Source organism: Ursus americanus, chromosome 24 (assembly GCF_024610735.1).
Source record: "Ursus americanus isolate L20-20 chromosome 24, mUrsAme1.1.p, whole genome shotgun sequence".
Classification (NCBI taxonomy): Eukaryota; Metazoa; Chordata; class Mammalia; order Carnivora; family Ursidae; genus Ursus; species Ursus americanus.
In genome coordinates, this window is record NC_142150.1 from 34957442 (window position 1) to 34982746 (window position 25305).

Sequence of the window (25305 nt, forward strand, 5' to 3'; positions counted from 1 at the left end):
AAACTGTAGCTCAGTGAATGGTTTTCCACCTCCTGACCTAGTAACAACCTTGGCTCATAGCAACAGATTTTAACTGCTCTGTGTCACATTTATTTAAAATCAGATTACAATAGCTTGGGTTTTCCAGTGGACATTTCCAGTTACCTGGCCTGCTGTAAAGACTGAAGGAATTTCTTTTACATTCTGCCTTTTTGTGGCTGTCTTAGAAGTTTAGAAATGTTTTTACATCAGCCTAATAATTTCATTGTCTTAACTAAGGAATGAGGCAGGTCAGGGATTCCTATAAATACAAGAGAAGCATTTACCTTTGCTTTCCAGAGATTAGAAAAAATAAAAATAAAAATCACAGGCTTCACCAGGAATCGACCTTGTTAAAATACACTGGTGATTGTGGGTGCTTTTTCAGTTGGCTATTCTGTTTCAATGCACAGCTGATCTAGAAGACGGATGAGCCTTCACTGGGTCCGCTCCTCTGGTGGGGCCTCATCCAGCTGCTGGGTTCTCAACATGACGGGCAGAGTGTTACGTGTCCACCGTGGACAGGTATTAGCAAGCTGTGCCTCACCTGTGCACCGTGTTCCCCAATCTCATTTTGGTGGTCTCCCTGCCTGCTAATAATGTCATGATAAGACCCCAAATTCCCCTCAGATCTTTGAATGCCCTGGCTTAAACCGTGACTCTCAGAGAAAGGCACTTACCTCTTAACAGGCAGCCACAGTTCAGCCAGTTTGATAAATGCAAATTTTTTTTTTTAAAGAAAAACTCTAACAGATCAGACAATGTCCTCCATCAGACCAATTGCACAAAAGAGATGAAAAGAAAGCTTCCTGGGAGAGGAAGAGCTGTCCGTGAGAAAGGCAACTGGGCTGAGCCTTACAAAAGCATGGCCCTTCTCACATATAATGCATTAATCTTAGCCCAGCACAGTGGGAGCTGGCTTCTGTCCCGGTTGCAGGGGATGCTCCCACGGCAGTGTCCGAGCCTGGAAGGCAGCTTCTGTCTGCAGGCTCAATACAGCAAGGAAAGCCATTCCAGGAGAGTCCTGTTAGCGGAGGCTGCTGCTGCTGCTGGCCTGAGAGCTGCCCACGCCTGGGTGGTCTGGACTGTGTCGGTTCTGGGGGAGACAAGGAAGGAGGGGTAAGAGAACAACTAGGAAGTGATCTTGGCCTTGATCAGGGCTGTGCAGGAAAAAACTGTAACATGTCCTGGATTTTCAATCTTGGGTCCCCCCTGAGGCAAAGGACCATCGAGGACAGGGTGAGACGGGGAGACTCGGGGCTGCAGCACCAGGTCCCGACCCTACCTTCTTTTTCTTCTTCTCTTTCTTCTTCCTTTTCCGTTCAGGATCCTCCTCTTTTTTCTTTTTCTTCTTCTTGTGATCCGAATCAGATGGGGTTTCTGTAGGAGACAGTATGTGCCTATCAAAATTTCCCTACTGCTAGAACTCTGAAGACCACAGGAAGACCTAGCGAGGTGCAACTGCTCTTCTAAAGGCCAGAAAGGATAGGGAGGCGCTGCTAAAGCACCATTCCAGCTTTCTCCTCGCCCGGGAGACCCACTTGCAGGAAACACCAATTACCTTTACACCTGTTTCAGGAGAATCTGGGAGTCTGGGGCTTTGTGAGGAACCTCGCCGGGTTTTTCACTGGGGAAGGTCCAAGCGGACCCAGGTTTTCTGGCTTTGAACAGAACCGCTTCTTACCTGGGGGGACAGGATCCTGGGTACGGCTCTGTTTGTGCTTGTGCTTATTCTTCTTCTTGGGAGGCTGAATGTGCATCAGACGACACTGCTCTGGTAACTGAAGGAACCAAAGGAAGGTCCAGGTGAGCGGAGGGAGGAAATGCCCCGCTCCCATCTGTTCTGCTCAGTAAGTTAGAAGGAACAGACTTGGACAGAAAAACCACCTCCACGCCCTCCAGGCCTCCCCATTTGCCTTCTTCCCCAAGAGGGGACTCACCGGGCCAGTGTGGAGGCGGAAGCCAGCCAGCATGGTCCCTGTGATAGGATTAAAAGAGCCACCAAGAATAGGGGGTTTCTCGATGAGGGAGCGGAGGCTGCTGTTATCATGGGAACCAGGCAGATCAATCATCCCTGGCAGGTCAGGCAGGAAGTTACTTAGCTTCTCCTTCACCTTCTTCCCACAGAATTTATTATAGGAATGTTCCAGGTTGTAGTGTGTGATCAGATTGGTGCTGCCTGTCAGCTCGGTGCTACCTAGAGGACACCGGGAGAAGAACAAAAACATATTAGTCCCAAGAGTAGAGAAGTTTTTTTAAAGTCACCCAAAGGGAAAGTGAAGGACTATGTTTTAGCCTAAATAAGGAATCTTTTAAGTGAGAGTTATAATGATGTAAAATTATTTTTTAAAGTAAGAAACGGCAAAACTAAATAACTACATATAATAAGCACTAAAACTATGTACCATAGAATGGTAAGTTGGAGCGAGGAGAAAACTCTTTCAGCATCCAAAGAGGGCGCAGATGGAAACTACCCCAAAGGAAGAGACACTCTCCCCAACTTGGACTCACCACAATCATCACTTACATGACGCTTACTCTGTGTTAAACACTGTTCTGAGTGCTTTTCATATATACTAGTGAGAAATTACACTCTATGACATGGCAGGATATTACCTCAGAGCTCAGGTGACCAGCCAGGTAAGAGCCAAATATGATCCAACGGCTTGAGTGTCTGGTCAAGGACATTTTTTTTCTTTTTCTTTTTCTCTAGCAAGAAACACTAATTACCTTTACATAAAAAACAGGATTTTTTAGCCACTGCTGACTAACTTGTTACCACCGTCTCTGTTACTCATAATGCCAAGTATAATGCTCTGCCTCAAAGAAAGAAATGTTCTATTAGCATCCGGGCAACTAGAAGTCTAACCCTAGCGGTACTCTATGCCTCAGTTTCCTCTTACCTCTGCAGTGGGGAAACAGCTATCTTAAGCACACTTAATTTTTTTTTTAAAGATTTTATTTATTTATTTGACAGAGATAGAGACAGCCAGTGAGAGAGGGAACACAAGCAGGGGGAGTGGGAGAGGAAGAAGCAGGCTACCAGCCAAGGCGCCTGACGTGGGGCTCGATCCCAGAACTCCAGGATCACGTCCTGAGCCGAAGGCAGACGCTTAACCGCTGTGCCACCCAGGCGCCCCAGCACACTTAATTTTTTTTCAAGGTTCAAATGCAAACATTGAGAAGTATAAAGTATTCTATAGATGCAAGACACTATCAGTATAAATATCGCACGACTTGACTTTTTTTCAAAGAATGGAAGCTTGTTAGTAATCTAATAAGGATCTAGTGGCAAAGGGTAGAGCTAGCTAGCCTACAATTTCATCTGGAGTTACGATGAACACGAAGAATGCAAATGATGACGAAAGTGGCTTATTCGTAATCATTCACTTGGAAAAACCCAGGTTCTGATCTGAGTCCCTTGGGGGCTGAGACAGTGTCTTTCTTGTTCATACATGTTTCGCCAGTGCCCAACAGAGTACATACCTCCAGTGCTCGGTAACTGGTAAGTGAGCAAGGTATTTTCCCTCCATAGCCCAAGGCCTTACCCTATCCTTCCCTTCGTTCCTTCTCGTGCCAAATGTTTCAGAAGCAATGTTTCAGAACACTCGGCGCCACAGTACAGCGCCTCATAACTAGGCAATGCCTCCGACCATTCTAGCATCCTGCTCTTCCCCCTCTGTCAGCTGTCCTCTTCCAAGGGGTCATCCTCAAGGCTCGGGTGAGAAGGCACTCCTGCTTTTCCTGAACACTTTATGAGTCCCATCCTTCTTCCTGTTTTGACTATCAGTTCTATGAAGATGATTTATAAATCTCCCCAGCCTCCTAAAAACTCCCCTCCTAAAAACTAGCCTTACATTTCCAACTTCCTCTTAGTCAATTCCATGCAGATTCGTTTTTTAAAACTCCAAACCTTCCCCCACCTCATTCATGGCTTCTCTATTTCAATACATGACACCCATATTCTCTGGATATTTTTGGAAGCAGTACTCCTCGGTTCAAAAATCTGAATGGTTTCCTATCATCCTCAGGAAAAAGCTCAAATCCCTCTGGCACTCACAGTAAAACACATCTTACCGTAACTTGGCTTTGGGGCCTGATCAACCACTACTCCCCTGTGCCACATTTCTAGCCAGTCCATAAGGGTCTCCACTATCTCCTGAGAAACACACTTCTCATCTCATTTCCTTTTAGGAAGTTTGTTTTAGGAAAACTGATGTAATTAGAAGACAATTCTTCCAAATTTTCTTCACCAATATGAAATTGTAAAGGTCTAGCTCAAGTGACAACTCTTTCTGCCATTTTGGATAACAAGAAACACGTTTTGAAAACCAGCGTGTAGTTCTTTTTTTTTTTTTTTTTTTTTTTTTTAAGAGTAAATAAACATCTACCCCCAATGCGAGGCTGGAACTCACAACCCCAAGATCAAGAGTCGCGTGCTCTCCCTACTGAGCCAGCCAGGGGCCCCCATCATGTAGTTCTTAATAGTTGTATATGAGGCAAGACCATGAAGTAATATTAGCTTTAACAAGAAATACAGTCGCTATCCTTAAACCACACACTTTATATCCCTAAGTAAAATAAGATCCTTAAAAGCAAGGACTAGACTTATTAATTCTTTCCCCTTCTCACCACATTCCGCCCTTCCTACATACCAGCATTTGCCCAAAATAGATACTCAGTATCTGTCAAATGCTTGATATAAATAGGTACAATCAGAGTAAAGTTAGAGAAACTGCTGGTAGACCTCAACCACTAACTGACCAAAGGAAAGTCAACCTTTCTCTGTTTCAGTTTTATTCAACTCTAACATGCCCACCTCAAGGGGCTATTCTCGGTATCAAATTCTATTACATATATAACTTCACTGTGAACTTCAAAGCACTGTACCAATTCGCATTATTATTTCCCTCAACTCCTGAGGTAGCAGTAGGACTTGGGAGGAATTGAAAGGCAACTCGGAGATTTAACATGTCCAAAACGACTCTTGATTTACCACCTCCTCAAACGTGTTCCTTCTTGGTCTCAGCACTACCAATCACCCAACTGTTCAATCCAAGAATTTACAAGTATTTTCAGTTCCTCTCTACTTCTATATTCAATCCTTCATTCCTATAAACTCTACCCCTAATATTTATCCTGCATCAGTTCACTTCTCTCCTCCACTGCTACTGCCTCGTCCAAACCATCATCTCTTTCCTGGACTACTACGAAGTAACTTCTAACTGATTTCCCCACTTTCCATTCTTAATGTAGCTGTTTGGATAATTAAAAATAAGTAAATCAGATCATGTCACTTTCCTGTGTTTAAATGGCTCCCCTGAGGGGTGCCTGGCTAGCTCAGTCAGTAGAGGCTGCGACTCTTGATCCTGGGTGGTGCCTTTGAGCCCCACTTTCGGTACAGAGATGACTAAAAATACATACATACATACATATATAAAATGGCTCCCCCTGAACTTAAAATCTAAATGCTTTACAAAGGCCTCTGCCTACTCCTCCCCCCTTCGTCTCCTATCACTCTTTCACTTGAAACTTCACTGGAGTCCAACTGGTCTTCTGACCCTCAGATATTCCAAGCTTTTCCCTCACACCACGGCTTCTGACCTCATTTCTTGCATCTTATCTCTCCCACTCACACAAGACTGGCTCTTTACAATGACGCTCAAATATTATCTATTCAGAGATGGCTTCTTTGATCACTCTAGCTAAAGCAGTTCTGCCTCAATTCTTTATCACATTTTCTCCTTGTAGCACTAACGGCTATCTGATGTTATCTAGCGTACTCTGCGCCGCCTCCTCCTACACGTAAACTCCAAAATAGGCAAAGATCTTGTTAGTCCTATTCACAGTTGTATCTTAAGCATTTAGAACAGCGCTTCGTACATAGTAGGTGCTCAACAAAACGATTTTTTGGTTCAATTCTAATCCCTCCTTCCTACAGTGAAGAAAAGCAGAGACCCTTAAAAGGAGGGAAATATGCCTCAAACCAACAGCATGTTTGTGACAGAGTTGGAAAACCTCAGGTCTGCAGGGATGTTAAATCAGGACTCTCGAGTTCCAAACTCAAACTCTGAATAATTTTTAGGGAACCATAAACCAGTATCAGGGACAGAGCCAAATATGCTGTGAAAGATGGTCACGGAAATGCATTCTCTCCCCTTTCCCAATCCAGGCCAAAAATTCATGTCATCCCTTTGGTCGTGAATCCTCAGAGCCTTTCCGACTTTCAGGTCTAAGGTCCCAACACGCGTTGCCTAGGCTACCTCACACCTACCCCGGCTGGCTGAGAGCCACGCCCATCACCTCCTCGCTATGATCTGATTGGCTGCCTTCGGCCAGGCCTAGTACTCACCTGGAAGTTCCCGCATAAGGTAGAAGGGACCACAACCAGCAGCCGACTTGTCGGCGCCGGGAGGGGCCGTGGCCGCGGTGGGCGGCTGAGCCGTGCCTGGGCCCCCGCCCGGAGGAGGGGGAGGCGGAGGTGGAGGCTTTCCTGGTCCGAATCCGAGTGCGGTTGGGGGTGGTGGTGGGTCGGCCTGAGCTCCGAACAGTGCCGAGAAATTCTCCATCGTCTTCTCCGCCCCGGCGCGGTCCGGGTGTCTGGCGTCGGTCGTTTTCATTGGACAATCTTTCCACGATGTCCCGCCCTCTTCCTCTAGGAGCCGCTTGTCATTGGGTGCCCCGCCTACTTTTTTCTGGCAACTACTTCCGTCGCTTTATGAGAACGTTCAGGAAGTGCTATCTGAACTTACTAAATTCTTCTCTGTAGTCGCCAAGCGCCACCATCGCATATCCAATAAAATGACTTAACTGGAGAAAGCGACATCTAGATCGACCAATAAGATGTCAAATCCCCTTACCTTTCTGGAGCGTCCAATCAGAGATCTACTTCCGGGCGCAGAGGTGGTGCATCCGAGACTAGACCTAATGGAAGTCTCAATGGTAGGAGAGGCGGGGCCAGGGCTACAGACGCCGAAGCTGGGCGGGCGCCGCAAAGGCCTGAAAGATGGCGGTCCTGGCACCTTTAATTGCGTTGGTGTATTCGGTGCCACGACTTTCACGATGGCTGGCCCGACCTTACTATCTTTTGTCAGCCCTGCTTTCTGTTGCATTCCTACTCGTGAGGAAGCTTCCCCCTCTCTGCAACAGTCTTCCCACGCAACGCGAAGACGGCAACCCGTGTGACTTTGACTGGGTGAGCGGACCCCGCGACCTTCACTGCCCCTGCTCCCCGAGATTGCATGCGGGAGCCCCAAGGTTCACCTTTTTGAGGATACCTGAGGTTCCGAGCCTGTAGCGGACTTACAGACTGTTAGAATGTAGGGCCTGGACCATCATCGAGGCTAAACCTCTTCATGCTTACTTAAGATGGGAAAACAGCCGGTGAGCTTGCACAACAGCCTGGCTCTTAGGATTCTTGAGTCCAGGGTTCTTTCCATCTCACCATTCATGCTGGTCAACAGCGGTACCCAAACTCTACACATGTTCACTATTTTACAGGGCTCCCCATTATGTAAAGCCTCTTGCGGAGCCAGTGAGGTAAACAAGGAGGGTATAGTAGTATTCCCGTTTTATTAATGGAGAAGTTGATCTCGGCGTGGTTAGGCGAGTTGCCAAACTAGTCACTAGTCAACTAGTGAGTGACTGCGACCTGAAACCACTCTTGGCCGTACTACTTGCACACTCCATCAGCCGTCTGTTAATTCAGTTAACATTTCCAGAGCGTGCGCTGTCTGCTAGGCACTCGGCTGCATCCTGAGGATGCAAAAATGAACACAAGTGTCAGATCTGCTGAAAAGAAATTGTAAAAAAAACCCAAAACTGTAAAGAAATCTCTCTTGAGAGTCTTGCTGACTTGAGTAGGAGCGGAGAAAAATGAGTTGAAGCTCTGTGCTCTCTTGCTGTACAGCCGCAGCTGTGTTCTGAGGGAGGAGGGTCAGCCTGAGTTTTTGTCTTTTTCCCCAGCCCCTAAAGCGAGTCTTGACCTTTACCAGAACCCACTCCCTTATTTTTATTCTCCATCCCTTGTTAACGCTTTCATACTTCCTCTGTCCTTTCCCAGACAATATTACTGATAAGCTCGAAGATCCAACTTTTATAGTGGTCCCCCCTTATCTGGGGCAGGTGGGGGGGTGGATATTCATTGCAAGACCCCCAGTGGTTGCTGAAATCCTGGATAGTACCAAACCTTATATATATGATGTTTTGTCCTATATATACATACCCGGGATAAATTAGTTTACGATTTAGGTAGGTACAGTAAGAGATTAACAACAATAACTAATAATAAAATAGGACAATTATAACAACGTAATGTAATGAAAATTATGTCAATGCAGTCTCTCTGTCTCCCTCCTTTAAAATATCTTATCGTACTGTACTCATCCTGATGATGATGATGGTATCAGATGATAAAGTGAGGTGACAGGAAGTGAGGTGAATGACATAGACATTGTAACATAGCATTAGGCTATTGTTGACCTTCTGTTGAAAAGTCAGAAGGAGGATGATCTGTTACCAGACTGGTTGACCACAGGTAACTAAAACCACAGACAAGGGAGGACTACTGTATTCCATACTGACTTAACCAAAATGGGACTCAAAGATATAAGTGGGTAGTAGTAAAGATTTTAATACGTGTAGGGACCTTTTATATAACTAATTTCTCTGTATACTCTTGTTTAATAATATGCAAAATACTGGAATTTTTTGTATTTTACTATTTCTCTGATAGAATTTTTTTAAATTAATTACGTAGAGTTCATAACCAGTGTTTGTTTTCCTGGAAAATCCATGTTTTACTGATTTACCTTAGTGACTGGGAAGTTAGGATATTAAAGTAAATAATGTTAGCAATAACAGGTAAATAAATAAAAAATAAAATAACAGGTAAACCTTGAATTTTCAGTGACATAACAAAAGTTTATTTATTTATTTTAAATGTTTTATTTATTTATTTGACAGAGAGAGCACAAACAGGGGAAGCAGGAGAGGGAGAAGCAGGCTTCCTGCTGAGCAGGAAACCCAATGTGGGGATGTGGGGCTAGATTCCAGGACCCTGGGATCATGACCTGAGCCGAAGGCAGATGCCTAACCGACTGAGCCACCCAGGCGCCCCCAAAAGTTTATTTCTAACTGGAAAGAAAGAAGCATTTTGCATTTCCTGTATGTATTGTCTTTCAGAGTAACCAAACAATTGACAAGGGAATGTTGATTTCTTAATAGGCAAATTTGAGCTAATAAATATAGAAGGATTGATAAGATCTATTTTTTTTAAATATTTTATTTATTTATTAGAGAGAACATAAGCAGGGGAAGCCCCAGGCAGAGGGAGAAGCAGGCTCCCCACTGAGGAAGGAGCCGGATGTGGGACTTGATCTGAGGACCCTGGGATCATGACCTGAGCCAAAGGCAGACACTTAACCAACTGAACCATCCAGGTGTCCCAGGGATTGATACAGTTTAAAAATCATTTAGCAGAGGTGCCTGGCTGGCTCAGTCAGTGGAGCATGCAGCCCTTGTCAGGGTCATGAGCTCAAGCCCCACGTTGGGCATAGAGCTTACTAAAAAAAACAACCATACAACAAAAACATTTAGCAACCCCTAATGAAATAATAAACCTAGGCAATAATCATGCTAAAACCATCAGATCAAAGGTTGATGTGTCCTCTGAAGAGATACAACGGGGAGTGTGTAGCATTGTCTTCAAGCCTCTAGATTTCATTGCCACTTTACAAGAAATATGGAAGACAGAAAATCATCATCTGAAGAACACATACCATAAGTTTGCAAGCAGCCAAATCCAGAAAGTGGGAAAGTCAAGAGTACAGGTGACTCAATGTATTCAACAGATAAGTGGCCTGGGGTAAAAAGGAAGAATAGATATTCTTTAGAGGTAAAGGAAGACCAAAGAAACACACAAGCCAAGTGCACTGTGTGTATCTGGCTTGCTTGTTCCTGATTTGAACAAAAAACTGCACAAAGACAATTTGAAATTATGGGGATCATTTGAATAAGGACCAAGTATTAAATGACAGTAAGGAATTATTATTTTTTTTAAAGATTTTATTTATTTATTCGACAGAGATAGAGACAGCCAGCGAGAGAGGGAACACAAGCAGGGGGAGTGGGAGAGGAAGAAGCAGGCTCCGAGCAGAGGAGCCTGATGTGGGGCTCAATCCCAGAACGCCGGGATCACGCCCTGAGCCGAAGGCAGACGCTCAACCGCTGTGCCACCCAGGTGCCCCGACAGTAAGGAATTATTAACTGGGTTAAGTGTGATAATGGTATTTTGGTTTGTTAAAAACAAAAAAGTCCCAGGGCGCCTGGCTGGCTCAGTTGGAAGAGCATGTAGTTCTTTATCTTGGGGTTTTGAGTTTGAGCCCCTCTTTGGGAGTAGAGATAACTAAAACAAATAAACTTTTGAAAAAACCGGGGGGGTGGTGTGGGGGGAACTTCTTTTAAAAAAAAGCCCTTGGGGCACGTGGGTGGCTCAGTCAGTGAAGCATCCAACTCTTGATTTTGGCTCAGGTCATGATCTCAGGGTCCTTAGATGGAGCCCAGCGTGGGCTGGGTGTGGAGCTTGAGTAAGATTCTCTCTCTCCCTCTCCCTCTGCCCCTCCCCCCCTTAAAAAAAAAAAAAAAGTCCTTATCTGTAAGAGATACACACTGGCGTATTTGCAGGTGAAATGATATACTTAGAATTTGCTTTAAGTTTCTCCAAAAAAAAGTGGGTAGCATAGATGAATTGTTTTGGCAAAGTGTTACTGTTAAATCTGAGTAGTAGGGATTTATTAAAGTATTGTAGGGGAGAAAATTAATTTTTCCTCTACCTTTCTGAGGTCTTGCCTGAGACCCCTGTAATAAAAGACAGATTAAAAACAAAAGATAAACAAGTTTATTAACATGTATACCTCATACATGCATGGGAAAGACCCAGGGAAAATGAATTAACTCAGAGGTGGATTAGAACTCTGGCTTATATCCATCCTTACAAAGAGCAATACATTTTTGGAGAAATGACTGGACAAAGGAAAGAAGTTTTAGGCGTCCAAGGACGGCAAACTGTGGGAAGGTAAACTCATGGTAGATAAAGGGTCTCGTTTGTTATGTTAGTTTCCTCTGGTGCTGTCTCCAGGCTGATAGGGTCTAAAATTGTCTCCCTTGATTAACTTTTGTCCTTCCTGGAAGAGAGGGTTAGAGGAATACTTTAAAAAATTTATGTCCTGCTTCGGGGCACCTGGGTGGCTCAGTCAGTTAATCTTGCGACTCTTGGTTTTGGCTCAGGTCATAATCTCAGGGTTGTGAGATCGAGCTCCGAGTGGGGCCCTGAGCTCAGCACAGATTCTCTCCCTCTCCCTCCCCCTCCGCCCCTCCTCACACCTGTGCCCAGGTGCACGTGTGCGAGCGCGCTCTCTCTCTCAAATAAATAAATAAAATCTAAAAAAAAAAATTATGTCTTGCTTTTAGACCAATGGAGGGCAAGGAGCTTTTCTTGTATCTACTTCTTTTTTTTTTTTTTTTTAAGATTTTATTTTATTTATTCATTCAACAGAGATAGAGACAGCCAGCGAGAGAGGGAACAAGCAGGGGGAGTGGGAGAGGAAGAAGCAGGCTCATAGCGGAAAAGCCTGATGTGGGGCTCGATCCCAGAACGCCGGGATCACGCCCTGAGCCGAAGGCAGACGCTTAACGACTGAGCCACCCAGGTGCCCCTCTTGTATCTACTTCTTAATTGCTTTTAGGCTCAAAATTACTATGCAGAATAATCCAAAGTAGCATATTTTGGGGGGGCACATTCTGCTACCTTTTAGTATCCTATTTTTATGTATGTTTGAAATTTTCTACAATAAAAGGGTTAAAAACAGGGAACAAACAGGCAGAATAACCAAAGGGACTCTGCTTCATACCGTTTGTCTGGAACCCAAGCTCATTCTGCTTCCCCCTATGGCCTTAGGGTCATGCCATCATCAGCCAGCCAGCAGACGAGGACGGGAAGCTGGAATGCGAGGACATGCGCTTGCTTACCGGCACAGACGTGGCGCATCGCTTCCACTCCCGTTCCATGCAGGAACGCTAGTTGCACAGTGCTGCTTCGGTGCAAGCGGACTGCGAGTCCAGCTGCAGTGTGCCCAGGAGGACACAAACGGGGCCGGGAGTACACGAAGCCAGTCTTTGCCTTTGACCCACTGTCTTTAAACACTTTTCCTTTCATTCCTACATTTGGTCTCCTGCTTGACCACAGATCCTTTTTTTTTTTTTTTTTTCTTTTAAGTTCATCCTCCACGTTTGTTAAGTGCCAGTTCTAACCCAATTTCATTTGTGAAAATGTGCTGCTTTCTGTTCAGGTATATTTAGTAAGGTCTGTCATATTCCCTTACCCCCACTTTACATGTCTGTTGCTAAAGCCAGTCGATACTTTTTGTTGGAGATTGATGCTAAAAACCCAGAACCTAAAGTCCCTGACTTCTAGGTGTAAATTTTAGTTGATTGGTTCTGTGTGAAATAGTGATTTGGGTTCCTGTATTGTAAACAGAAAGGTCTGGAAGGCCTCGGACCATCTAGACTCTAGTGCCCCCCCCTTCCCATGCTTTCTTTCACAGGGTCCTTGTTACGCATTGCAGTCTTTACTCTTTGAAGTTACCTTGTTTCTTTGTCATGATTATTGTCTGTCTCACAGACCTTAGAGTCTAGAAAGTAAGAAAGAACTGGAAGCTCCAGGTACTGAAGGGCCTTCTAAAGCTCTGAGAGGCCCCCTTCAGCTCTCAGATCCTATTAAAGGTGCATGTTTTATCACTATGAATATTGGATGGAGAGGAAGGGTTTAATGTAAACAAAACTCCAGAAATGGAATAGCCAGCTATTGTATTAATGGAGTATTACAGAGGAAGTTTTCCTGGGAAAGTTTTATTTGTTTTGTTTAATTTTGAGTTGGTAATACTGTCTTACGGTATTATATGGTATTAGGCTTTATGCAATTCTTTCATACGCAGTAGCTCATTTACTCCTTACAGTAACCGTTTGAGACAGAAATTGTTCTCCGAGGAAACCAAGGCGCAGAGGTTCAGTGATCTGCCGAAGGGCACCAGCCAGTTTGTGGCTGGGGTAGAGCCTGACTGGTGTTCGTCCCACTGCATCTTCGCCGACTCCGGTTACTTCTTTGCTGGTACCATTCCCAGTTTGGATCTCTGTTGGTTTTTAGTCCATATCTGGCTCCCTTACCCACTCAAAGCCTCTGTGTTTATGGCATTTCTGTCACTTTGATTCTGTTCCAGAGAGAAGTAGAGATCCTGATGTTCCTCAGTGCCATTGTGATGATGAAGAACCGCAGGTCCAGTAAGTTCAGCTGCTCCTCGGTCTCTCGAGCTTAGGCCTCCCGCCCTCCGGAGCTGCTTGCAGTCTGGTCACGAGAAGGGCATTATTTGGTGAATGAGTCCCTCATTCCATGCCGGGGCCGAATTTGATCTCGGACTTTTATCCTCTTCCCCCTCTCCCATTTCAAAGCACCACGGGAAGAGTGACAAACAGGATATAGGAGTGTGCCACCCAGCCTGACCTGTGACATCTTTGTGTTTCAGTCACTGTGGAGCAACATATAGGCAACATCTTCATGTTTAGTAAAGTGGCCAATGCAATCCTTTTCTTCCGTCTGGATATTCGCATGGGCCTGCTTTACATCACACTCTGCATAGGTAAGGAGACTGGTGGTGGGAACCAAATTCCAACCCCAGACAGGTCTCTCCTCACCCTTCTTCCATATCTTGTACCTAATTAGTTATGTATGTGGCCCAGGTGATAGGAATCCACAGTAACTTTAAGAGGAAGGAAATGTGTCAGTGGTCTGCGTATGTCCACAAAGTGTATTCTTTGGTGCCTAAAATCTTTGAGTTGGTTTGAAAGTAAACCCCTGCTGCAGGCCTTATATGCTTCCCCTGACATCTTTTTTCCGTGTTTAGTGTTCCTGATGACGTGCAAACCTCCCCTATATATGGGCCCTGAGTACATCAAGTACTTCAATGATAAAACCATTGATGTGAGTTCTCTTCCTCTCTCCCTGTTTCTTGGGTCCCTTGTGGGTGATTTTATAGTTGTGCTTTTAACTCACTAGGAGTAACTGCTTCAGAATGGAAGTCAAGGGCACTGAGGTTCATGACTGGAGCGAGGGAGACGGGGGAGGGAAAACCAGGGCGAGGAATAGATGCTCAGGTCTGAACCTTCTGGGAGCCTCTGTGATGCAGCTCACCGTTTCTTCCCTGTGTGTGGCAGGAAGAGCTAGAGCGGGACAAGCGGGTCACTTGGATCGTGGAGTTCTTTGCCAATTGGTCTAATGACTGCCAGTCGTTTGCTCCCATCTATGCCGACCTCTCCCTCAAGTGAGTACTGCACAGGGACGGATGATGGAAGCAGAGGTGCTGTACTTTCCCTCGCATTGTTTTTGGCCTTGATTTTTGTACATTGCAACCAAAGGCGTTTTCCCCTCTCTCTCCAAATATCTGTATTTCCACTTCCCTTGATCCATTCTCTTCTTTTAGTGTGTTAAATAATATATTTTTCTTAGGTACAACTGTACAGGGCTAAATTTTGGGAAGGTGGACGTTGGACGCTACACTGATGTTAGTACGCGGTATGTAAGGGCCTGGACAGAGGGTCTGAGCAGTAAATCACTTGGAGTGATGTGGACAGATGCATTTACAGAGTACTTTCTGGGCCCTGTAGGTACAAAGTGAGCACGTCGCCCCTCACCAAGCAGCTCCCTACCCTGATCCTATTCCAAGGTGGCAAGGAGGTCATGCGGCGGCCACAGATTGACAAGAAAGGACGAGCTGTCTCTTGGACCTTCTCTGAGGTATCTGAAAGAGTGAGCGAGTGGTTTGGAGAAGGGTGTAGAACAGTGGTGGGCTTTGGAGCCCAACCTGGGTTTGATTCCTGGCTCTGCCACTTGGCCCACTAGTTCTGAGAGTGTGGACTGGTTACCATATTTCATTCGTGAATTCACTCAGCAGATTTGTTGTGCTTCTACCATGTGCCAGCACTCCTAGTACAGGGGAACAGTTATTAAGATTCAGTCTCAGAGGCCCTCATCAGTATAGTCTGTAGGCCTGAGGTTCCTTAGCAGTAAATTGGAGAGAGTAACACTTGGGTCCCAGGGTTGTTTTGTAGAGGACATTAAGTAATGTAGCTGTAACTCTTGGCACCGTGATTGTCACAGAGTTGACTCTTCCAGGTACCCAAAAAAGGAGAGTTAGTTTAGAGTAGGTTTCTGTCCTCTCCTTCCTTCTTTCCTAGACTATGTCTAAATGCTTCTTACTTCCCAGTAAGAACTCTCCAACCAGAACCCTGATGTGTGTATGTACCTCTTTTGTGCAGGAGAATGTGATCCGAGAATTCAGCTTGAATGAACTATATCAACGGGCCAAGAAGCTATCAAAGGCTGGAGATAATATCCCCGAGGAGCAGCCTGTGGCCTCAACCCCCACGGAAGCGCCAGGTGGGGAAAGCAAGAAGGACAAATAGAATGCCTGCCTTGTCAGTGCTGCCTCACCTTTGAGGCCCTGCCCCTCCTGTAACCATAAGCCTTGCGTGAGGCCTGGGCCTTTTATTTATGTTTTCTCCTTTGGCTATCCCTGAGTGGGGCAGGGTGCTGCTTCTGATTTTAAAGAGGCTTCCAGGGAACTGACAGGCACCCTTCAGGACGGCCTCCACTGCTGTGGCCAAACTTTCACTGGAAGAAGGGAGAAATCTACGATGGATGAGATAATGCTTTCCCTCCAGCTTGGGTCAGTGTATCAGTTACTGTTCACCACTCACATGTCTCCTCCATGCTGTGTTTTCATCCCTCTTAGTGGACCTACACAGTCTGCTTACATTAGATTCAGCCTAACAGAAGATGCCTGTATATGGAGGCTGCGCTAGGGTTTCTCCCTCAAGGACCCTTGCTTCTTTAGGCACTTCTGGCTTGGTCTGTGGCCTTCATTAAAAAGTATAAGGCTAATTTTGTCACTGGTCCCAAGGAGACACCTTTAACCACTGAGTGTACTCATTGAAGATAATATTGAATAATCCCCCTATTTTTTGGAGTTTGGGAGGAAGGGGAATAGGTTTGAGACATTCCTTTGTGTGGTGGGGCCTCCGGGAGAAAGCCCTTGGGCAGGAATGGGGTTTCACTTACTCTCCCACCTACTCCCAACACCCGGGTGATGGTTTTCCATAATAAAGAAACTGGGATTGCCTTTTGTTTGCGCCTTCGCGTGTTGCTCGCCTATGGGAGAAGCCTGGCCATCGCAGAGGAAACGCCTACCTCCTCTACCTCAACTTCGGAGTACCGTCTGCTGAGTTTCTCCAACTGCCCAGCGCTGGTTCCCAGGATCAGGGAGAGTCGGGGAAGGCTAGTTACCGCAATCCCAGACTACTGCCTCGCCCAGTTAGGCTGTGGGTTTGGTTTGGGATTGGTCCGCGGTTTCCAGGGAGCAGGTGTGGCGGCGGGGATGGGGTTTGTGTGTCGTGGTCCACGCTATTGACCCCGACGGAGGCTTACAGAAACGCCTGTAGGAAGCCAGGCTTGTTTCAGAGCTGTCTAGTCCGCGCCCCTCGGCAAGCGCGGGTGGTCGGGTCTGGGGCTCCCCGTGCCTCCCCCGCGCCGCGAGCAGAATGGTTATGCCCTGGGAGCGCCGCCCCCCCCCCGCCGCCGGGGGCTGAATGGTTGTGCCCAGGGACCCCGCCTCCGGACCACGTGTGCGCCCCGCCACGCTTTGCGCAGCGTAGGGAGACGCTTTGTGCCGGCGGCGGGCTCTGTGGCCTGTGCTTTAGAGCCCCGAGTTCCAGGTCGGCTCGGCTCCCGGTCGGGCTCCAGGCGACATGGCTTCTCGCGGGAGGAAGCGGAAGGCCGAGGTGGCGGTAGTCGCGGTGGCGGCGAAACAGGAGAAGCCGGCGGGCGGCCGGAAGGCAGTGGAGGAGGCGACCGTCGTGATCGAGCATTGGTGAGGGGCCTGGAGAGGCCCGGGGAGGCGGGCCAGGGCGTCACAGGCCGAGGCCCCAGCCTCTGACCTTCCCCATCTCTCCCTAGCACGAGCTGACGCGTCTACGGGCGCAACGCCGCGGCCCTGAGCCAGGCGCTGCGCCTGGAGACCCCGGAGCTTCCCGTGGAGGTGAATCCTGCCAAGCCCCGGAGGGGCAGCTTCGAGGTGACGCTGCTGCGCCCCGATGGCAGCAGTGAGTGCGGGCCCGGGAGCAGGCGGGAGGCGCTGGTCTCAGCCCGCGGGCACCTCGGCATGTGGGGGGCATGCTGGTGCATTCCAGAGTGACTTCGCTTCCTCGGTCTTCCCCCAGGTGTGGAGCTCTGGACTGGGATTAAGAAGGGGCCCCCACGCAAACTCAAGTTCCCTGAGCCTCAAGAGGTGGTGGAGGAGCTGAAGAAGCACCTTTCGTAGAGTGTTTTGGGCAGAAGTCCTCGCGCTGAGGTTTGAAGCGGGGGTAGGGGTGGATTGGGGGTATTTGCGAAGCAGCCCTTACAGCCCTCTCATGTCATACAGGATCTACAACTTGTAACTCTTTTCTTGCTCAAGATTTCCCCTTCCTGCTGGTAGGAAAAATAGAAATCGGCAGTAAAATGTTTCCTCTTAGTGTGCCCTTTGCTCATGGCATGTTTCACTGTTTTTGAGCTAAGCTATTAGGCCGCTGATCATAATGTGAATGACTATAGAAATGCAATTTGTGCCCTTTGAAGATGCGGTTATTGCCCTGGCGGGGGGGAGGGGTACGGACCCTATTTGTATGTTAAAAAATTTATTTTGCACACCTGTTGGCAGTTGTTTTGTTCCTTAATGGTGGTGTAAATCCCACCGGTTTCCTCTTTTGTGAGTTAAAATCATGGGCACTTTTTATATATTTTTTTCCCCTTGTACGGGCACAACCTGTGTAACCGCCCTGAGGTGTGCTTACCCCTACCCTAATTTCTTGTGTTTTTGTTCCTAGTATGTTTTCTGTTATTCCTATGTGAAAACTACAGTATGTCACTTGTGGCCCCAAGCATTTGACTGGTCTTTATCCCTAGTGCTTGCTGAGTGAAATGTGGGGGAGGATGCAATCCTTGAACTCTCCTGGGTTTGTGGATTCTAGGGTGGAGGGCACAGCTTCTTCAGCCTTTAGGATTGCCTGGACCTTCTCTAACCTTTTTTTTTTCCCCGGTCATGTTTACAGCCTCCTGTCCCTGGTGATGTTGGAACATTTATGATGGAACATGGCCAAACTTCAGTCATGTACCTGAAGCCATGGTTTCTTCCCTCCAGAAAGGATGGTTCAGTTGTGAGGCAACCCTCTACTAAGACATTGAAAAGTTCTTGGATTTCGTTTAATAAAAGTTGAAATAAAGTATTTGAATAATAAAGTAAAACTTAATCTTATGGTAAGAAATGGACAAAGCCAGCCTTTTGTGGGATTGGCTCCCCTTGTATTTTTCATATTCTGAGGTCACAAATTAACCTGGAGCTCCTAGGTTCTCTGGTAGATAATGTGAAATACTTGCAAAAACTGTAGGGGGAAAAAAAGTAAATTTATTTTTTTTAAAAAAGCATCTGTCTTTTTCAACTCACTTCTTGGAAGTGATGTTGGAAGTTATGTTTTTTTGGCCCCTGCAGAGGTTTGGCTAGACCCCATATTGGACTGAATAAGCGACACACATTAGGTATGGGAAAATGTCGTCACTCGTACCCACTTGTTCCACCCCAGCATTGTTGCACACCTTCTGGAACATTTTCTGTTTCTCAGAGGGTACTCCTTCTCATTTATTATTGAATTAGCAGTGACTAGATGCTTCTCAACTTAGGAGACCTGGTGTTGGCTGTTATTTATGACTCAGTAGAGTCGGGTACCACACAGTTTATAGTTTCACTTGTTTATCACTAACTGGAACATAGATTACAAAGAAATAAGATGGTTCAAGTTCATAATTTTGTACCCATGGTACTACTTTTGCCTGGTTCCCAAAGCCTGGGGAGAGGAAGGGACTTAAAGAGAACTAGGAGTACACCTGCCTCTTGTGCTAGGAGGACAGGGCACGTGCTAGCCTCTGCCAGTACCCCTTTTGCTAGCCAACATTTCCCACCCTCCCACTGCCCCTAACCTGCACTTCCTGTTCTATGTTAGTATGTCCACCTCTGTGTCTGACTCTGAGGAAGGGTCGGGCCACACAGAGGGAATACCAGTGGGCACCAGCCTCCCCTCGGATGTCCAGTCCACCACATCAATCTCTTCCTCTTCGGAGCTGGCAGAAAGTGGGTCCAACAACTCAGAGGTGCCAAGTACCTCCTTGCCTGCCTCTGGAGCAGGATATAATACCTCATCCATACTTAGGGACACTTCTGGCCTAGTGTCCATCCAGTTTGAACAGGGAGGGGAGAGGTCCTCATGGGACCTTTGGGGAAGGTCAAGAGAGTCAATATGAAGCTCACCTCTCTGACTATCCAGTGGTTGGGAACTGGTAATTTCTAGATCTGGAGTCCAAGAGCCTCCTACAGAAAGTACCTCCCCTTCACTCACCTCAGAGGATATGACAAGGGGACTAAGGGATTCAATTGGCTCTTTGTTCTCACCAACAGGTTCCTTTTCCAGTCCCATAAGCTCCCTGGGCCAGAGTTCCATGTCTGGCAAACACCATTCCTCCCCTTCGATCCAGTTCTTTCTGGTTTCTGTCAGGTGATAGCTAGGGGTCCTGCAGCCCTCGGCTCCGGGACTTTCCAGAGACCCTATGGGGGGCTCAATGTCTGAGCCACACAGCATGAAGTCCAGGATCTCCTCCAGCTCACTTGTGGCGGCAGCGCTTGTGATGCGGTACTCTTCAGCTTCGCAGGGCTGCCCCAGCAGGGCTGGGTCAAATGCGTAGGGCTCGCTGCAGTCAATATCCAACCCGGGTTCCTTCCCTACCAGTTCTAGACTGGACCCGAACTCAGACTTGACCACCGGGTGTTCTGGGGAGCAGCTAGCAGACAGCAGAATGTCTTGTAGCCTAGAGCACACCGGGGAGGCCTGACACAGGTCTACCTGAGCAGATGACGGCTCCTGCTCCTGCTCGTTAAGGGAGGATGGTTCAGTAACAGCAGGCTCTTCTGAGTATTGAGGTTCTGGGATCTGAGGGCTCCCTGGAGAGTTTTTGAGGGGAGGCTCTTGTACCACCTCCCAGCACGTCCCATTGACAATCTTCCGAAGTTTCACTCTTCCCACCTGCCCCTCTTCTGCAGAGTCTGAGTTTGGTGCCCTGACTTCAGGGCTCCGCTTCTTGCTCCCACTTGTCTTTCCAAGGCCAGATGGGCTTGGGACGCTCTGCAGAGGACTAGCTCTCCCTGGTTTCTCCTTGTCCTCTGGTACTTTATTTATACTCTTCTGCCGCCAAAGACGCCGGCCAGGGGCTGTGGGTACTGAGCTGGGTCCTCTTACCATGCTGGAAGGCTGGGATGTACAGATATCAGGAGATGGCTTCGAGCGACTCAGTCTGATCTTTCTGGGCAGCAGCCGCTCATCCACAGAGGGATACAGACTGGGTGGGGAAAGTGCTGTAGGAGCAAGGGCAGGGTCACTCTTATTCTCTCTTGGCCCCTGACTGTGACTTGATGGTGAAGAGCTTTTTTCTTGTGGAGTTGGGCAAGCTCTGGCCTTCTTCTTGAGCAGATTGCCAGACAAGTTCTCTGCATTCTGTCGGTTGCTTTTCTCCAGGGGCCCCTCCTCCTTCCCCGAGGACTTCAATCTCACCGGCCCAAGAGGACAAGGAGTCTGGGTTGCAGGCAGTGGAGTCCGAGGGCGGCGGCTGGACGCCACCACCCTGGCGGAGATCGGTGCAGCACTTGGAGGCTGTAAGCACTCCCGGTTCAGTCTTCGGCCCTGCGGGGCCTTCACCAACTTCCCACCCTCTAGCTGAAGGGATTCCAGCTCAGATACACGGAGCTGACGGGCAGCAGAAAGCACATCCTGGGCTTCTTCTCGAGATACTTCCATCTCTGAGGTATACAAAAAGTCCACCAGCTTCCTGAGTGTCCTGATTTTCAAGCCCCCCAGCTCCAGCACCACCTTCCGACCCTGGGCTGGCCTCTCCCGCTCCAGGCGCTCTGTGAAGAAGGGGCTGCAGGCTGAGAGGATGCAGCAATGAGCTGGGACTGCCTCACCTGGAAGGAAATCCAGACACTGTCATCTCATGCAGACTGGCATGTACATGGGCTAAGCAGAGTCCTTACTACCCAGATGTGCTGTCCCTTCTCTCAATTTTCCTCTGTGGAAGTTCAAATAGGAGAAATTTGTTCCTTCTGTCTGCCTGGAACCTTCTGTCATTACCTAACTCCGTTTTATCCTTCAAAATCTAGTTTAGGAGACCCTTGGGTGGCTCAGTCCGTTGACCATCTGCCTTCCGCTCAGGTCATGATCTCAGAATTCTGGGATTGACCCCCACATCAGGCTCCCTGCTCAGCGAGGAGTCTGCTTCCTCTCCCTCTGACCCTCTGCCCACTGCTCGTGGTCTCTCTCTGTCTTAAACAAATAAATAAAATCAAACAAATAAAATCTTAAAAACAAAACCCCTAAAATCTAGTTTGGACATTACTTCTTTCAGAAAGTCTTTCCCCACCCCACCTCAAGCCTAGGTTAGGTGCTCCAGGGCACAGAGATGTACTCTAGCTATCAGAGCATTTAGCTATGTGTATTGTAAGTGTCCACCATCCTTCACTGAAGTGAAGCTGTAGGAGGACGGAGACTGTATCTGTCTTGCTCACTGAGGTATACTCATTGTTTGACAGAAAGGAGGGGATCAAATTTGTTTTTAGACTCACATAAGGGTTTAAAAAATTTTATAGAAGCTGTTTGTAATAGAATGTGAGCTTCGGATGTACACAATTCAGGGTTCAATTCCTTCCTGACTCTCTTAGGCACTGCCTACCAGGCAGTGGTCTATCCTCAGCCACCTTCTTTATGGGCACTTCCCTGGCAATCTCAGTCTCTCTCATGGCTTCGATTTCCAAAGGCTTGCTGCTGACTCCCAGGTCCTACCTCTGCCGAGATACCTTCTTCCATGATACACTAAACATGCCATAGCCTGCATCAACCTTTCTAGAAAGTGAACTCCATTCCCTAACCCCCAAACCTCCTGTTTCTTACTCCAAAATAATTATCTACTTTACCCAGCTGCTCAAGTCTGGAAACTACAAGTCATCTTTGATTGTTCTCCTTTACCCACTGCATCTAATCTAACATGAATTTTTATTTATTTATTTTTAAGTAACCTCTACACCCAACATGGGGATTGAACTCAAAACCCTGAGATCAACAGTTGCATGCTGCACTGACTGAGCAGCCCGGCGCCCCACAAACGTTAATCTATAAAAAATAAATAAATAAAAAGCTACTGTTTCTTGAGTCCTTATTGCATACCATGTAATGTACGAAGTATGGGTTTTACCAGTATTCATGCATTTACTCTTCACTACAATCCTGTGAAGTACCTGTTATTACAGATGAGTAAACTGTGGCATAGCTAAGTAATATAACCATCACAATTACACGGTTAGCAAGTCACAGGGAGAGGATTTGAACCCAGGGAGTTTGGTTACAGAGCCTATGCCCTTAACTGCCCCAAGTTTTGTAAATTCTTTTTGTTTATAAACCATGCATTTTTCTCTATTCTCAATGCCTTAGTTTTAGGCCACCATTCCCTCTCCTGGATTCCAAAATGGCCTCTTACCTGGGCTCAACAACAATAATTCTTCTCATGCAGCCCAAGTGCTATTTCTAAAGTAGGTATGTGATCATGACCTCCTTCTTAATACCTTTAAATACATTTCCCAGGGCGCCTGGGTGGCTCAGTCGGTTGAGTGTCTGACTCTTGGTTTCGCTTTGGGTCCTGATCTCAGGGTCATGGGATTGAGCCCTGCATTAGGCTCCACACTCAGCAGGGAGCCTGCTTGAGATTCTCTCCCTCTCCCTCTCCCCCTCCCTGCTTGCACACACTCTTTCTTAAAAAAAATAAATAAATCTTTAAAAAAATATATTTCCCAATGTTCCGAGGACAAGACCTACTTCCTTTGCATAACACTTCAGACCTTACACATTGCTGATAATTTCTCTAGCCCTATCTCTCATCAATACACTTCTTAGAGTCTGCCCTCTAGCCACAGTGAACCACTCACAAATCCTTGGTCATATCTAAATCTCTGTAAATGCTGTTCTCTCTGCCTGGAAAAATCTTTCCCCACTTCCTCCTACTCCCATTTGTCCTCCAGATTTCCACTAAGAGGTTATTTTCTCCTAGGAAATCACCCTAACCTCTGTCCCCCAACCTCCTCACGTCTGGGAAGGTGCCCCTCTCTTGTGCTCCTGTATCAGCCTTTACTTACTCCAATGTTATTTATTGTATTGCAGTTACTTGGATCCACTGGTTATCAGGGTCTCTCTCCCCTTTACATGATTTCCATACAAGGAGGGATTTTATCTTCTTATATATTGTATGCCCATGCTAGTACACTGTTCTAACATACAATAGGCAATTGATTTTTTTTTTTACCTTGAATTAAGGGATGAATCCCAACTCCGTACTTACTAAGAGAACCAACAGGCAAGTCAGTTAACTCCCTAAGCCTCAATTCACTCATCTCTAGAACTGGAACCAAATAACATTATCTCACAAGGCTGTTGTAAAAATCAAATGAGACACTATACTGTATGTACTCTGCAAACTGTAGAGTGCTACACGATGTTGGTTGTCATAATTCTTTTTTATAAATGAAGAAACTGGGCTCCAGAGAGATGAAGAGGGACTTGCCCATTTGTCACTTAGTTTCTAAGTAACAAAGCTAAGACTTAGACTCCTAGTCTTGGGCTTTTTATAGGATACCAGGCTCAGGGTGCCTGGGTGGCTCAGCTGGTTAGGGGTCCAACTCTTGATCTCAGCTGAGGTCTTGATCTCAGGGTCATGAGTTCAAGCCCCGCACTGGGTTCCATGCTGGGGATGGAGCCTACTTAAAAAACCAACAAAAATACATGATACCAGGCTCTACTTTATACTGATTGAACATTCCAAGTGTAAAGGAAATGGGTGGAAATAGACTGTATGTTTTTAGGTCTAACAACAAACAACAAAAACCATCAATCTGAAGATGAGAAAAATTAAGCAACAGCTTGGCAAGAAAATGGGAAAATGTATAATGGTATTGTCTAACACTTACATTGTGCTTAGTACCTTAAAGCATTTGTTCTAAGTGCCATGTGTATATTAACTCCATCTTCACGATCATCCTGCTACATTATATTATTATTTTAAAGATTTTATTTATTAATTTGACAGAGAGAGACACAGCGAGAGAGGGAACACCAGCAGGGGGAGTGAGAGGGAGAAGCAGGCTTCCCGCTGAGCAGGGAGCCTGATGCAGGGCTCCATCCCAGACCTGAGCCGAAGGCAGACGCTTAACGACTGAGCCACCCAGGCGCCCCCATCCTGTTACATTATTATTATCCACCCTTTACAGAATTTCTATACTTACTAAACTTTACATTACTTTCATTTTTAAAAAAGATTTTATTTATTCACTTGAGAGAGAGAGAGAGAGAACCAACTGGCGGGAAGGGGCAGAGAGAGAGGGAGAAACAGACTCCCTGCTGAGCAGGGAGCCCCACACAGGGCTCAGTCCCAGGACCCGGAGATCATGACCTGAGTCGAAGGCAGTTGCTTAACCATGTGAGCTACCCAGGTGCCCCTACTTTCATTTTTTTTTTAAAGATTTTATTTGAGAGAGAGAGTAGTGAGCGAGAGAGAACAAGCACAGGGAGGAGCAGAGGGAGAGGGAGCAGCAGACTCCCCAGTGAGGAGAGAGCCCGACGTAGGGCTCGATCCCAGGACTCTGAGATCGTGACCTGAGCTGAAGGCAGATGCCTAGCCAACTGAGCCACCCAGGCATCCCCTCACTTACATTTTTTAAGAGAAAAAGAGCACAGTCTCATTTTCACTCTTGGAAGCAGTAACTGTCCTAGAAACAAACAGCTCTTTACCAAATAACTTATAGTTCACAGGAGCAATAATACATCTTCTTGGTTTTGTGTTCTACTCCCTGACCCTGGGCTCATTTTATCTTAGTCTATAGAGAGTATTCTATAGTGACTTTTCAATTGAGTCCCCACTAGTGTCTTACCTTCTGCCTGCAGAAGGACATCACAGAATACACCAGTCTGTTGCTGGTGATGAAGCTGCAGAAAAGCTAACCGGAGAAACCGGGGATTCCTGTATAGGATTTTGGAACTGGCAGGAGAGCACATGTTGGTCTC

General features: G+C 46.7%; 4 protein-coding genes and 1 long non-coding RNA gene across 8 annotated transcripts; 3 read left to right on the forward strand and 2 right to left on the reverse strand.

The window, feature by feature from the left end:
• Window positions 1–724: 724 nt before the first annotated feature.
• On the reverse strand, window positions 725–6653 carry MED19 (mediator complex subunit 19). Its single transcript, XM_045786719.2, has 5 exons — window positions 6371–6653; window positions 1959–2215; window positions 1703–1799; window positions 1304–1398; window positions 725–1114 (listed from the first exon to the last, which is right to left on the reverse strand). Exons 1-5 carry the CDS (start codon window positions 6636–6638, stop codon window positions 1046–1048), a joined length of 786 nt encoding a protein of 261 aa, XP_045642675.1. The 5' UTR covers window positions 6639–6653; the 3' UTR covers window positions 725–1045.
• Window positions 6654–6958: 305 nt separating this feature from the next.
• Window positions 6959–16247, forward strand: TMX2 (thioredoxin related transmembrane protein 2). Of its 3 annotated transcripts, none has more exons than XM_045786716.2 (8): window positions 6967–7213; window positions 13293–13353; window positions 13596–13709; window positions 13974–14050; window positions 14284–14390; window positions 14576–14641; window positions 14734–14863; window positions 15385–16247. In XM_045786716.2, the coding sequence occupies exons 1-8, from the start codon at window positions 7025–7027 to the stop codon at window positions 15529–15531; spliced, it is 891 nt and encodes a 296-aa protein (XP_045642672.2). In that variant the 5' UTR covers window positions 6967–7024; the 3' UTR covers window positions 15532–16247. The 3 variants fall into 3 exon arrangements, with proteins under 3 accessions (XP_045642674.1, XP_045642672.2, XP_045642673.2); XM_045786717.2 differs by lacking the exon at window positions 6967–7213 and adding an exon at window positions 13032–13183; XM_045786718.2 differs by lacking the exon at window positions 15385–16247 and having other exon boundaries at window positions 6959–7213; window positions 14576–14630.
• On the forward strand, window positions 11576–12284 carry LOC148107871 (uncharacterized). The gene is made up of 2 exons (XR_015721435.1): window positions 11576–11726; window positions 11975–12284. It is a non-coding gene; the product is annotated as an uncharacterized LOC148107871 (long non-coding RNA).
• Window positions 16248–16750: 503 nt separating the features above from the next.
• Window positions 16751–18416, forward strand: SELENOH (selenoprotein H). 2 transcript variants are annotated; one of them, XR_015721434.1, is made up of 5 exons: window positions 16751–16994; window positions 17081–17226; window positions 17344–17474; window positions 17547–17596; window positions 18214–18416. XR_015721434.1 is itself a non-coding variant. In XM_045786720.2 (4 exons), the coding sequence occupies exons 1-3, from the start codon at window positions 16873–16875 to the stop codon at window positions 17442–17444; spliced, it is 369 nt and encodes a 122-aa protein (XP_045642676.1). In that variant the 5' UTR covers window positions 16753–16872; the 3' UTR covers window positions 17445–17474; window positions 18214–18416. The 2 variants fall into 2 exon arrangements, 1 of the variants encoding a protein (XP_045642676.1); XM_045786720.2 differs by lacking the exon at window positions 17547–17596 and having other exon boundaries at window positions 16753–16994.
• A 718-nt stretch (window positions 18417–19134) lies between these two features.
• Window positions 19135–25305, reverse strand: BTBD18 (BTB domain containing 18). Its single transcript, XM_087854880.1, has 2 exons — window positions 25173–25305; window positions 19135–21167 (listed from the first exon to the last, which is right to left on the reverse strand). Exons 1-2 carry the CDS (start codon window positions 25294–25296, stop codon window positions 19150–19152), a joined length of 2142 nt encoding a protein of 713 aa, XP_087711006.1. The 5' UTR covers window positions 25297–25305; the 3' UTR covers window positions 19135–19149.